This window comes from Rissa tridactyla, chromosome 5, assembly GCF_028500815.1.
Source record: "Rissa tridactyla isolate bRisTri1 chromosome 5, bRisTri1.patW.cur.20221130, whole genome shotgun sequence".
Taxonomy (NCBI): domain Eukaryota; kingdom Metazoa; phylum Chordata; class Aves; order Charadriiformes; family Laridae; genus Rissa; species Rissa tridactyla.
The window spans coordinates 81,393,824-81,408,710 of record NC_071470.1 but is presented as its reverse complement, the minus strand read 5'-3'; the positions used below and the strand labels follow the sequence as shown (position 1 = coordinate 81,408,710).

Here is a 14,887-nt window from a genome sequence, read left to right as displayed (position 1 = left end):
AGTGGATTTTAAAGTACTGGTACCCTGTGCCTTTGCCCCCCAAATTATTTGTGACAGATACTCCACACTGTATAATAATGGAACTCTTAGGGTATTATCTTCAGCTAAACGGAAAGTGTAACATACTGCGATATCATGCCGATGAGAAGGGAAAATCAATGTAGATACCTGAAATACGTTTCTGCTTGGTATCAGCCACTCTGTGAAAAATTGCGCGTTCCACAGTTTTTAATGAATATGGATAGACGGCTGGAGAGGAGAGAGGATTATTAGCGGATTTCTATTTCTGTGGCTCTGTTTGTTACAAATGTTCTTGGAGAGACAGCAGATACACGTGAGGGAAAAAATCCTCTTCATCTGCATGTTTTCCTGTTACGCAACACGCTGCTCAAAATGCAAGCCGGCAGTTCCACCACGTCGCAAAAGAAGTGTCGCCCTTACATTAAAGACGAAGGGAAAGTTAGTAAAACGGGACAGAGCTTATTTTAACTTGGTAGCTGACGAGGTCGGTGTTTCTGCCTGTACTGCCTCAGGATGTGGAGGAGCGGTGCAGAACCTCACCTGGGTCCTACCAGACCCACCTAGTTTTGGCTCTTCATCTCAAGCTAAGCTGCAGAGTACAGAGAGGTTTAATCAGTGGCTTGAAATTAGCCCAAGACTCGTTGATGGTTGGGCTTTGGGGATAACATCAGCCTTTTGTACGCAACTGGGCTAACCCATCCCCAGCCACGGGCCAGGGCTATGGAGGCTGCCGTTGCGCGAGGTACGGGAGCGACAAGCCATCTCTGTGGGCACTCCGTCGTCCCGTCTATGTGACCGACGCTGGGTCCTGCCCGCGCTGGGGTCTCATGAGTTCTCGGGAGTGGCGGAAGAGCCGGGAGAGCCCGAGGTGGGCCGGGGCAGGCCCTCGGCGCGCCAGAGGAAGGCGGGCTGCCTTTGGCAGCCGGTCCCGAGGGGCACCGTGTAGCTGGCGGAGCGGAGGTGTAAGTTGTAAAGAGGACGGGAGGCTGGCGGGGAGGAGGAGAAGGAGGAAATGATCGCTGAAACTCTAGATAATAATTTTATTTATAGTCTAATGTGCACACATGGCTGTTGATGAGGCTACCGGTGACATAAATAAACTCAAGCAAAAGATGTAAGCGAGTGGATATATGTTAAGGCTTCTTTGGGCAGTGCCACGCATTTGGACATCGACCAAGAGAATTATTTATGTCCCTCGCAATTTCAATGAAGAGCACAAAGGAGATAATTAGACCAGGATGCCTCGCATTGCTCTTTCCATCTTGCGCACATTCATGCCCACCAAATGTGAAATGTTCGCCTTTTCCCCTCCAACGTGATGGTTGTTGAACTTATTTTTAGTGTCATTTGATAAGCCTCCCTGCTCGCAGAGAGACATCCCACTGACCCAGCCACTGGTCATTGTCTATACCAGTTCCCATCAAAGCGGGCGCGCTTTGTCAGGTTTCGACTCGAATATCCATTTTGCATCTGAAGTACAGTATCGAAAGTGACTGGATCATTTGAGCCTTTTTCTTCAGCTGCTCCCTCCTTCCTCCCCCACAGTGTTTCCGCTCACGCTAACATAATTTGGCATCGTCGACGTGACACGACACTGGTTTTTCTAAAAAATTATAATACATACATTGTCAACGTTTTGTGATGGCCGGCGCTCCCCTGTATTTAATTTCTAAATTGATGGAAGGAGGTCTTTTTCCACTGCTGGATCCTAACCAACACTCGGTGCCCCCTCAAACCGAGTAATGCACATACAGTAATAGGTCATTCAATGTCAAAAGGCATAAAAAAGATGAGCAAAATCTTCACAGGCTGCTGCTTGCTGTTGCCTTTAATTATATTAATTAAACTTTGAAATTCTCATGCAAAGAGAGTTGCTGGCTTGTGACGCTGAAGAGCCCTTGGAGATTTGGGGGGGGGGAACCCTGAGATACCAGCTTAGTGGCTACTGCTTTTTTTAATCTAAAAAAAAAAATAAAATACGTAAGCCTACGACTGCTAGGTATGTTTATAGATGATGATGTTTTATGCGCTACTGAACTCTGAATGCAGGAAAGGGGAAAAAACCACCAGCCACAGTGTCAAGGTCTTGAAGCATCAGTCCCTCAAACTCCGCTCAAGATCTCTGGTTACAGGCTGTCTTCCCGTGGAATAACGCTCTATTAATTTTCTTCCTGTCCCGGGTGCATAATGAAAGAAAGGTGTCTTCAGAAACTAAAGGGCAAAGTCTTGCTTGCTACCAATACCTTGAGGCATCCTGTCTACATTTTGTCATGCGTGTGCACTTTTCAGTGTTAGAATGACAAGGTTTCCAGTCAGAAGGTTCCCGTAAGGCACGATGCGATGGGAGCCTCGCGAGGGTTTGCGATCTGACATGGCTGTAAGGCATCGGCTCCTGCGCTTGCTTAGCCTGGTGGGAATCGCTCCCCTCCGCCTTGGGCGAGTAGTCCCTGCTTAAATAACACGTGCCATCGCTGCATCTGAGGAACTCTGCATCTCCGCTAAGAGCGCATTACGTCCTGAGAATCTGTAGTCCTTAAAAAAACCATAAAGTAACAAAAGTAGAAAAACATTGTCATCTTTGGTGTCTGTGTTCTCCCTTCTGTGGTGTATGAAAGCACGGGCATGCAGGTCACCGCCGCTCGTCCCCTCCCTGTGGGAGATGGGAGAGTGTCAGCGCACCGGGGTGGGAGCGGGAGCAGGTACGGCGACGCCGGCTCCTGGCAGCGGGGATGCGGGGACCTTCGGAGTTCGGGCTTGAGGATGAGCCAAGAAATGCGAGGAAGCGCTCGGTTCTCTCTGCTTGTCGAACAGTGGCGATGTGGCTGTCTCTCCTCCCGGTGTCCTCTTCTCCTCCGCTACTGAGACGGAACTCGGGTGAAGTTGATACATCGGCCCTGAGGGGGAAGAGAGAGAAGCTCTTATTGGTGGAGTAATAAATGCAACCAAGGTTCTCCAGTGCTGAATATCAGATGCTAGAAGAAGGCTGTAATTTAAATTCAGATGTTTGTGAAAATAACGTACCCATGAAAAACCGTTTAAGAATTAATGGAAATTATCCGGAGCGAGGCACTGCATTTGACTTACAAATTTACAATGTTAGGAAGGGAGCGATGACACAGAAGACCCATTTTGAACACTCCCAGGTCTTTTGTGAGGATCATTTACAGATTCTCGGTAGCAGCAGTGAGCAAACTCAAACCTATCTAAGCACGGTATGGGAAGATCACGGGGACGACAGATCCTCCCCACAGATCTCCCCCGAGCCAAATCCTCACCCCGCGCCGCGCAGAGAGATGTGACTGTTAGTTAGCAGGGCTGCTGCTGATTTGAAACTGTATTTTATTAGCAATAACTCGAGCTCTGCCTCTATAAACTCTGTTCTTATGTGCTTTAAAATCGCGGTGCACCAAAACGAAAAGCGGTTTCTCTTGGTGTCGTACCAGAGTAATTACCATTCTCCCATAAATGGGCCCAGATTAACCTTGACTGCTTTTGGTGTAGCTGAACATAACAAATCCACTAGCAAAGATCATGACCGCTTTTTATTAATTTGGGATGAGCACTAAAAATCGCCGGTCGCTTCTCAGAGCTTACTTAGATGCCCAAACAACTGATCATGGGATTCTGAAGTAGGGTATAGTCCCCACAGAGCAGCTCTCCTGGGCACGGCAGCGATGACGCTCCTTGCTGTGATGGATGAAGCCAGCTTTCGGAGAGCCGTTGTTCAGGCTTCTCCGCCCGGAGACGGGGATTCTCCGAGGTGGAAGTATTAGGTACTTGTTTGCCAAGATGTGCGGTACAATTAGGGGATGCCAGCCGGTACCGTGTGTTTTGGTGTGAGGTTCTGATGAGGGAGCCCCCCCATCGGCTGTGCCCAACACCCCGTCCCGCAGCGGGACCACAGCACCGTGGGGAGACCCTCGAGGGCGCGCAGGGGTGCGGGTCTCACGAGAGGGACTTTACGTGAAAGCCTCCTCAAAAGGAAAAAAGCTCAGCGTGTTTCCTTGCCTTTGTCTCCTTCAGTTCCTAGTCGAGGACTCTGAAATTGCCGTGTCTGTGAAGCAATTTCTAAGAGAACTGTCAAGATGGTGCCAGGGAAACTGCTCGTTTGGGAAGAGGCAGCTGTGCTTACGCGTGAAGCCGGACTTCTTTCTAACGATGCGTGGCTGGGGCAGAATTGCCGCTCTCTTCTTAAGAGATGATGGCATCACCAGATGAACTTAGGGCTGAATTTCATATTCCCTTCGTTGCTTTATTTCGGTGTGAATGCTTTACGGGGTAACGGGGAGGGCGATGGCACACAGCATTCCTTGGCATTGCTCGAGCAAGCCTCGGCCGGCACCTGCCCCTGGCTGGCACGAAAGGGCCAGTGCTGTCATCAAGGGATTGTCTCTCCTAGTGATGCTGCTCCTGTCAGCTGTATGATAAACGTAAACCTGGTGACTAGGTGCGTATGGTAACTGTAGTAACTTCTCGTAGCTACCGTCTGTATTACGAACACGGAAGAGATGCCGAGAAATCAACCCAGAGTGCAAAGAGATGCCTTTAAGGCAAAGTGTAATAGGCCTGGACATCTTCACGTGCCTTCCCATTTGCTGGGTTGGTTTGTTCTTTGTTTTTTTAATTGAACATACCAAAATGAGTCCTGGCGTAGAAGCAAAGTACTTCCGGAGCACCGAATCCAGAAGCGCTGTGCAACTCCGACGAGGGAGCTAATGTCAAATGCACGCTGCCAGCCAGGGTGTCTACATCCCAGTTCATGCCACAGTGGAAAAACAGCACTGCGGAGCGTGAGCAGAAAGCAGGCAACAGGGGAACCGCAGTAGTTCCTCGCTGATACAATTAATATTGCGGTTTATCCATCGATACAAAATTTCTGCTGTTGTTTGTAGGTTTCTCACTGTTCTCTGAAGATAGGTACCAGTGCATGAATTTATACGAATTCCGGGCAAATGATGTGACTATTACTAATTTTGGTGTTTGCATTTAGAAGGTGTTTTAGTGGCTCAGTGCTTTACCTGATGTCTGAAATAATCACTGGAATCAAAAATAAGTTCTTCAAGGTCTGAGTGCATGAAGCCGGTGAGTGCCGCGCACGAAGAGGGGCCGAGGGTGTTTTTAGCTCTTGGGAACGGCATTAATGAACGCTGTAACAATGTCAATAAAGGGGGAGACTGGCCCCTTAGTTCTAGGGAAGACGGTGTTCTGTGGCCCTGGGAAGCATTTCCAGCTGAAGAGCCCTGTATAGAAAATTAGGGAGGCTTCCACCTGTGCCGGTGTCGGGATCCTGCCAGGTAGCAGGAGTGGAAGCGTCACCCCGCTCCCTGTGACACCGCGCCGGGGCTCCTGCTCCCTCGGCCCGGCCGGTCCGCCCTGACGTCTTGGAGCATCCATCGTCTGCTAAAGGCTGACCGTGGGTGGGAGATGATTTTTAACAACATAAGGGGGAAACTGAGCAGGAAAGGGAATATAAACCTGTTCCATATAAATTTGGACATTGTGAAGCCTTAAAATAAATATTTAGAGATGTTAACCTTAGGAGTTACACTGCATAGCTTTCACTAGAATTAAGACTTTCTGTTTTGTTGAAACACGTCTTCTCTGCCAGCCTCTAGTAAGGGTTAGAAGGGTTTTGGAAGACGCTCCGGTGATGCTTCTTTTTGCCTTTTCACCCGAGGTAGAGTCACTTCCACTCTGAACCTACCCGTAGGCATTAAGTTGGTGAGTATATTGATGTACGATCAGAGAGCGCTGTAACCTGGGTGAGTTTATGTGCTGGCAACTTGGACTACCTTTTCTCATTTAAGAAAACTGGAGGATGAGAGGCTTCAAAGGAAACCAAAGCCTTCCATATAAGAAGCCATATTTTGTGTACAATGTGACGCTCGCAGAGGACAGAGCTGAAATCAGGATGTTGGAAAATACACTGAAAGTGCTAATTAACGAGGAGGTCAGGAACACTGTAGTGTCATTAACGGAACAGCAAATACTGCACGCCGGCATAGGAGAGACCAGCTTTTACGTTCAGGTAATGGGATGTGACAAGGTGCCTGGTTTCACAATACCTACACATGAAATGCATTAAGGAGCAGCTTTCGAGCCAACAGGAAGGGCTCTGAGCTTTCACCGTGCTTACAGTTTAAGTCTAACCGCCACAATTACCACGGATACCTTTCGTATTCTTATTTCTTAGCAAAAATAGGTCGCACACTGGCAATGTCAGGCAATGCTAGATAATAACAAGTACACTCTCAGTGGTTTAAGCGAGATTTTAAACCATTCTCATTCTAGATGGACAAACCGAAGGAGGCAGAAGATAAAAGACTAATTTTGAATTGTTAAGGGTTTACCGCTCCACATCAAACCAACGTGAACTGTAGGTTTTCATCAACTCGGAACCCGGGGTTTATGTCATGTAACCAACACCACTGTCTTTGGGCACGGCGGTTTTCAGACTTTGTGTGAGTCCTTCCTCTAAGTGAATTTGAAGCTTCCTCTGCAGTGAGACCTATTTCGTTATTAAGACCAGCTTTTAGAAACAGAACTTTACATTTTTCTACTGATTAATCTGAACTTTACGAAAAGGACTATTTACTTAAATAGAAGCACTGTTTACCAAGCAGTAGTAGACTCATCAGTCTATTTTTGGCCTTCACAATTAAAACATGCTTGTTCTATGTAACTAATTACCCCAGTGAATTACCATCCGAGCAGCGCTGCCATGATCCACCAGTTTGGTGAGTTACTGTTACGCTCCTGTCCCCGTACTCAATTAAACAATCAATACAACCAATTTGAAATGAGATGTATCGTGCCTTGTAAATCACTGGATCATAAACCTTAACAATACCAACATGTAGTCAGTGTAAAATGGAACTAAATTAGTGGTTTAGGACCAGAGTAATTAACAAATGAGTGATGCAAGCATTCGGTGATCTTTGCGTGGAATACGGCAGTTGTCTCCATGCACCAGATTCAATAGAAAAGAAAACCCACCCCATCCTTAACTCTCGAAGATGCCCACAGGTACTGCAGGGAGAAGAATATGGCAGGTATTTAGGAAAAAAAAAAAAAGGAAAGAGATCTAGGGTAAGGGTTTTAAGTAAGAAGGAATAATTTGGTTTGCCAGAAGAGCGACAGCGCTCCTCGCAGTGCTGCCTCCCAAGCTGAAACCGGGCAGCACAACTCTTCCTTTTCCTGCTTGAGAGGCTTTTCGTACTCACGTGTGAAATACGACACTAATCGGTACCTTCTGAAGCTAAGGGCCTCGCTGCATGGACGGGGCTTTTCCAAAAGGCGTGTTCAATCATGGGTCGCATAATAAATGTTTTACGTTTCCTGGTTTGCTCTCCTTTATTGTCTTGTGTCGTTGCCCAGAAGGACGCAGTTGAAGGAAATCAGGTTCTCTACACGAAACCTTGAACCCAGCCTCAACTTGTGGACGCTGTCACAGAGTCCCAGTGAGACGGGATCTCCTTTCGGGCTGTGGGTCCTTCATCACAGCCTTCCTCCCAACGCCGCTGAGCCGACAGGCTCAGCATACCTATGCGCTGTAAGCAGTACGGCACGGGAAGTGGAAGGGACAGAATGTCCTCAATTCGGAACAGGACCTCAAATCACTCGCTTAACATTTAAGTAGCTGGCTGCTGCTGGCAGTCATTGCTCTTAGGAGGGAGCTTTTAACCTACCGCCTTCCACCCACTGGCTCTGGCTACTGTTTGCTCCGGTGTTTGGCCCTGCTTGTCGTACCCTTCGGTTAATTCAGCCGTCTGTAAAATGAAGGAGGGTCGGGGGGGTGTGTGATGATGTCCAGCCACCCGGCCTGTGCTGCACCGTCTCTTCTCCGGTACTCTGCCGCGCAACCGTACCTTCTCCTTGGGCAGGACTGAATTTCTCTAACGTGCTGAGTAACTCTATATATAGGAAAAGGTTCCCTGTACGCTGCTGAATTGTCCAGCATCCAAGTTAGGACTGGTAAGAACACCTGCATTTTCCAGAGAAGCACTTGCAGCTCTGTTTTGTCCAGAGTAGTTGTATTACCCCCTATAACATACAATGTTGTAAAAGATTGGCTCATTTCGGCCTTGGAGGCTCAGGATCCTCCACTGCCTGTCACCGACATACCAGCAGGAACTGAGAACTGTGTGCTACCCGCAGCTGCAGCATCCCCGTAAAGAGAACATACATACGCTTTTGGGATTTGTCATTTATATGGCACTCGGGAGCTCTGTGCCCTCAGCCCAATTGATCGGCGCCCGCACAGCCGTGAGGAAGGAGAGGGGTTTAGCGTAATGGCACTCCGGAGACACACGTTTAGTCATGTCATTTATGTTGGCCCTGTCTCCACAGCGTTATCAGAGCATCTTTCATCTGTGATCCCTGCTCGCCCAGCTCTGTCGTTCCCCAGAAAGCTGTCTCCTCAGGACAGCCTGCCCAGGCTGCTGGGGCAGCCGGGATCAGCGGGCGAGAAGCTGCTTTACCTGGTTCTGTTTCTTCTTACGCTTCCTTTCCCTGTGGCCCAGCCTGCAGTTCGCTTCTCTGTAAGGAACCAAAGTTGAGAGTATCGGGTTCTTCCCTGTAGCGCTTTCAGTAAAGGACAGGGCCGTAAACCTTTTCTTCTTTGCTAATGCAAGGGAACAGGCAATTTCCTGCTTTCCAAACCTCTTTAGAATCATTAACTCCCCGTACAGAGCTTACCGGGGATAACGAACTCCTATGCGTGCTCCTGACCTGCACGCACTCAGCTGTGACAATAAAAGGGCCTTTAAAAGGAGTAAAACCGGCACGGATTCGGTCTAGGTGCTGAGATGCCAGCACCTTCCTCCAAGTCCCGTAACAGGAGCTGAACAGCGGAGGCTGTTTCCTTACCCGAGAAATCCCTCTGCTTGCCCTGGGCAGAGCCCGGTACCGCGGAGCCCATGGAGCCAGACAGCAGGTTGTGCCCACGCGCCTGTGTGGGTCTCGGCAGCCAAACCCCGCGTTCTTACAGCCGTCAAAAGGGCCAACAGTGATCTCCTCCCGCTGCAGCCGGCAAAAGCACCATTCACGAGAGCTAGTGTCACCTTGCCCCCGTCTCCTGGGCATTAAAATTCTACTGGCATTAACATCCGTGCGCTTCTTTACTAGCTCCCCCGCTCGGGATGTATTTCACTGCTGTAACCGTTACAATATTACGCTCACCTCATAAATATCCGTTGACAAGCTGGAGCAGACAACTGAAGTTAAGTTTATATATTATTTTTTTTAAAGATAGCTGATTTATATGTTTACTTTGGAAAGGGTTTACTAACCCACCCCTGTCCTGTGCAGCTCCGAGCAGCGTTCAGAGATATAAACTGACATCTCTCTCTCGTGCTTGCTCTTTGTCCCTGGCGACCGGGTAGTCCCTCGTCTCAGAGACCCGAGGAGCTCACAATGCTGCAAGAATTTGGACTTGGCTTTGCAGATCTGCTAGCGCAAACCCGTGTGCTCCGCTGCCGAGCTCTTAGCGCTCAAGCCTCATCCCTACAGATGTGCGTTTATTCTATATAAAGCAAAACCATTTGGAGTTGGGGGAGTTCCCTGTCCTTGCGTAGGTGCGTTACTGCCCGCAGAAGCCCACCCCCACCAGGTTTCAGTGGCCGCGTGGTCACCCACCGCCGTCCCCACGCAGGGCCACTAGGCAGCCGCACAAAGGGCAAGCGAGCAAGTCCCAGCCGGCGTCCCTGAACCACGCTGTGGCGGGAGATATTTAGCACCTAGGAAAAGATGACTTGCAGTGCTATACACTGCTGGAAGTATCATTTTTCACAGAATAAATCAGCAGTGAATCTCTCAGAGGGATGATCCTGAACTGGCGTTATTGCTACAGAACCCGTCACTACTGATGCAGACATCAGGATCGTTTCTAGGGCTGCCCAGGGAGACTTTCTCCCCAAAATGACTTAATTCATGGCTGAAACGTCACTGACAGGGATGAACTAAGCTCTGAACCCCAAGAACATCAACGGATGGGCTCAAAATCCTCCTAAAGTAACAACCACATAATAAAAAGAAACAAACTACAGATGAATGGCACTATATATTTTTATCCTAAGAAGGACTTTTTTTGTCGCTCTAGCAATTTTGCCGGTAACTTGAGATAAGCGGAAAGGCATATAACTAGTTTATTGTCCTCGTATTTATGTAATGTAGCCTCCTGAGCATGCGTGCATGAACCTGATGATCTGTCCCAGCGATCTGGCGGTCCTCTAGGTCAACTTTCAAAAGTTTCATCATCTGAATTTCAAGGCCAGTAGTTTGACAGTGGAACCTGTCAGCAGCTGCCTCAAAACATGACTTTGAGGAGAACGTGCCAGCACAACTACAGGTACCTCAGGACCTGGGTCTGCCTTCACAGCCACCTTCCATCCCTTGGTCCTGCTTTACCAGGCAGTAACGTGAACATGGAGTACAGCGCAGAACAGGAGGACAGGGCTAATTTCTTTTAGAAGATAGTTCCTGTCGTTCTGCACCAAGTAGATCATGTATTTTAGAGTACAGGCCAACAAAACAAAACTACTCGTAATAGGTTCAAAATAGGTATTTTAAAGATACTGTGTAAAGATAGAAGACGTGTAATGGGTGGCCAAGAGTCTGTAGCTGCCGTGTCAGACAAGTATTGATCGAAGGAAAACGTGCAGCTCAGTTGTAGCCATCTGCCTCAAACTTTAATATAAATACGCAGGGAGTATTAATGTGTGGAGAGAAACCCTGCAGGTATCTTAACCCCGTTGATGTGTTACATCTGATGTAATCCTAGTTCGGCAGTTCACTACTGTTGAACAAAATTGCTAAGTTCTGGTTTGTTGGTTTTTTTCAAGTGCCTGCGATTTAGGCGTGTTTTTGGTAAATCTCATGTGGACGTGGTTTGCCGAACGCCTGGAGCAAACCTTGGCTGGTCAGAGCCAGCATGCATTACAAAATGCTGCTGTTGGCATCTGGCGGGGCCCGGGACCCGCTGCGTACACACGGTGTGTAGATGTAAATGACAATACTTGGTGCGCTGCACGAGGAGTCAAGGGGTATTATCCGTAGTATTTTTAGTATGCTGGCGGCTTTGAGGAAATGCTATTAAGAACAGCTTTTCACCCCACTAATAACGATTATTTTTTAACTGGACATATGGACATTTCGGCACAGTTGCTACGGCGAACAAAACCTTCAAAGTGCATGTTTACCAGTGGTGTAACCTTGCGAAAGCCAGGACCAAAGGGAGTTTGCGGCTCAATATGCTGTGTGGCACCCACGGGAGCGCTTCTGCCAAGACTCCCGTACTTGAGAGCAAAGACGCGGAGCTAGACTCTTGGCACTGTTTCCCCACCTTTGAAATTCCAAGTAACTTCCACCGAGTAATGTGAAAGGGAGCAAGCGCTCAACTAGTGTGAGCGTTTGCCCTCCTGCCTAGACAGGTTTTGGTAACGAAGAAGGGAGGGATTTGTCTTCCTTTGCCAAGTTTTCTGTGACTGCTTTATTCAGCAGTTCTCCAAATAAACTGCTGCCTTGAAGAAGAGCGGTTGTGACAAGCTGCCTCTCCTGCGAGTTGGCCTTCCAGGGCTGGGAGGAGGGAGCGCGACGAGCTGCTGAGCCGGCTGTGTGGGCCTTAGGGGGGAATAAAACTGTATGCATTTGTAGCATCTGCTTCAAAAGGAGGTTGTGGCAAATATTTTATTCAGCAGAGCTGGAGGTCTCCTGTCTCTAGAGGGCAGGAGTTTGTTGTTTTCCTCTTACGAGGCAAGCATTGCTTATGCAAAAGGAAAGGATGTGGAAATGGCCTGGAGAGTCCCTGTTTTTCTACTGCAGATTCTTTGGAGCGAGGGCCCCAGCGCTCTCTCCATCTGACCCTGGGCAGTCAGCAGCGCTTCTGCCTCCCTGGAAATACACCATGGCCTGGCAAGGTTTGACCCTTCTTTCCTGAAGGACACGTTCTTGTTTTCCCACTGCGAGCGCCTGCCAATGGAGGGCTCTTCTCCTTCAGCTCTAATTACGCCTGGGAAGGCAGACCACGCTTGTTCCCACTGCCAGAGGGAAAGTGATCTCTGTCCTGGCCGCCCTCCCAGCACACACCTAACCCGCTGCTGCCGCTCGCTCACGTGGGCGCCACAACCAGGACACTCCTCCCATCATCCCCGTGTCCGGATGAACTGGGAGAGCCCCCTCTCCTCCAGCGAGAAGCTGGCGGGACGGGACTGTAAGGCTCCTTTCTGGGGAAGCTTTGAGAGCTCCTCTTTGATTTCTGCGCTATACGTGCGTCCCTGTGTCGGGATGCGGGTGCTGAAGGTTTTCTCGGAGATGTCTCCTGGCTCTTTGAACTCCTCTAAAACATGGATTCTGGGAGGCATCCTTGTCAGGAGTGAGTATTGCTGGGGATCCCATTGATGTTACGGGAGGCCTCCAGCCAAACTGACAGCAGGCCTGATCTTTAGTGCCAAACACTTTCCTCCTGTTAGCATCCTAAATGACTCCTCGAGTCCACTACAGCTTTTTTAAGAAGAGAAGACAGAATCTGCTACTAGGTGCATCACATTTCAAGCCTTTTAAAATCAGAGGCACAGCCCAACCTTAAGCCCACTAAAACCAACAAACATCAAAACCTGGTGCTTTGGGGTCTTTTTCATCTAAAAAGGCAAAGAATATCAGAAATTTACAGTTCCTAGAGATGGCATCTCTAAAGCGAAAGCCAAGTATCGCCATTATTCTTCGTTCTTCCCCTCTGTGCAACTGCTCAAAGTGAGAAGATTGCAGTTTTTCTTTCTCTGAAATCAGAGGTAACAGCAGATAAACCATAACTGTCAGGACTCTCCGAACTCCTGTTCTCCTCCATCATCACCTCAACTCAGGGAAGTCCCCTTCAAGCTTCTCCTAACACCTTCCTTTAGGAATACTTCCCAGTCTGCTTTTCCTGATGGGCTTCTCTAACCTGGCTTTTCTGAAGAGATGCTGTCATCTTCAAATGGCTCATCCATTCAAGAAGCAGATGCTTTACATCTGTAAAGTCCGTAAGTCAGACAGGGGTCGTCTTCTCAGCTCGTAACAGCAATAACCCGGCGTTCATACCCCACCCGAACACCTGCCCCGTTTGATTGGACAGTATCTGACTGGCACGTGATAATTACTTGTAAAGAGAGAAGTCACCCTCATGACACAGCATTTAGGATGCTAGGTAAGTAATTTTGAAATAATTGTCACACAATTATTATGAGGGAAAAATTCCATTTAAGAAATTCTGTGGGAAAACGTGAATCTGTTTGAAGGTGTAGCTGGGGTGGAAGTGGACTCTCTTTGGAGGGGCACAGCGGGCGGGTGCAGCTCTGCCGCAGCTGCCAGCGCTCAGATGGCCACGGCTCCGTCGCTGGCAGGACCCGCCGGAGCCTGGCTGTGCCCCGCGGATGCCTGCACTCACGCGGCGCGTAGCAGCCCTCTAGATGCCACTGTGATCCAGCTGTCACTTCACCAGCCCGGCCCTGACAGCGCTATCTGATCGCTGGATCCTTCTCAGCCATAATGAATTCAGCATTAACGACACTGACCACGGGGCCCAGTAAAGGACGCGGATGCCAAGCTCTTTCCCCAGCCCTCGACCCGTGTCGGCTTCCCCGCTACAATGAGTACACGGCAGCGAGCCCCTCTCCTTCCCAAGACAAACCCCGCAGCACATCATTAGGCGTTTGTTCTAATTCAAGTGGTTTAGTAATCATAAACTTCACAGATATTTGGACATCCCTTCACCCAAAAAACCCTTCTCCCTTCAGAGCAGCGTTAGAAGTGGCAGCTCCAGAATCCTCTGCCTTGGAGCAAGGCCCAAATCCTTCCTGAAAGCCAAACCCTCGCGCAACACCGTAATTGAAATGACCGCAGAATGTATTTTCTCCCGTGGCCTGCTGCTTTAGACCTTCTGGATTAGGAGAGAGGAGAGTCTATGAAGCCGTCTGATTTACGGTCACGCACATCTCTGTCGGGCTGCCTCGCTCTCCGTTTGCAAAGATGTCTATTAATTGTGCGTCGGGCATATTTCAGACGCTGCTGATGTACTGCTGTTGCTGCTGGCGTTACTGCTGGTTGAGGCCCTAGCCGTTGACCCCCGATCCACACAGAGCACGGGCGCAGAGATCGCGGTCACTAGTCCGTGAGGGTAACGAGCGCTGATTTCTGCTGCTAATATGCACCAAGGTGAAATGCCAAGGTATGTTTCCGCATCTGTCTGGCATTTGAATGAGGAGCTGGCGCCTCTGTGCAGGAACACCAGCTCTTCCAAGCACACATGCAGCAGGTGTCTGTAGTAACTGTTTGCCAAGAGGTCTGTAACTCAGGAAGGCTTTTGTCCCGGATTATCTCGATGGCCAGCAGTACTCTCCTCACTGCCTCCTAGCAAGGCCTTTGCTAACCATTCCCTCGGATGTACCGGTGTCACCCGTGCCGGCTGCTGTTACTTTTCAGGTGCTGCTTCTGATCTCCTGTGTCTTGCTGAAAATCAGGAATAGGTTCTTCGAAGTCAGCAGCGTAAAGCTCGTGGAAATAAGATCAGAAGCTGGTCCTCGGATTGTATTATGACAGTGCGGTGTCTATTGCGGGCTCCTTTTGAGGACTACCAAGCAGTTGGCCCGTCACAAGCGGTGCTGGCAGCCTCTAGGATGTGGGCAGTGCACGGAGTCAGTGCTCGGGTCCTGCGGCACTTGCACTCTTTTCCTTCCGCGTGGACTGGGGTACGGGCGGTGAAGTCTGTATTCTCTGAAATAGTTTTTCCTCATTGGAAATCACTGTTGCAGATGTGCTTAGTGGAGGTGCTCCTGTTCTCCAGAAGCTAGGAGAAATGTCACATGGGGACACAGTCAAACTGCATCTGTTCTCT

The 14,887-nt window shown here is 49.1% G+C and overlaps 1 protein-coding gene across 1 annotated transcript in view; it reads right to left on the bottom strand.

Moving 5' to 3' along the window:
- Positions 1–1,041: 1,041 nt before the first annotated feature.
- ANTXR2 (ANTXR cell adhesion molecule 2) overlaps positions 1,042–14,887 on the bottom strand; it is a 101,171-nt gene continuing 87,325 nt past the window's right edge. Inside the window, exon 17 of the mRNA XM_054202124.1 lies at positions 1,042–2,915. Coding sequence (XP_054058099.1) covers positions 2,877–2,915 — 39 coding nt within the window. The 3' untranslated portion in view covers positions 1,042–2,876. The remainder of the gene's footprint in view (positions 2,916–14,887) is intronic.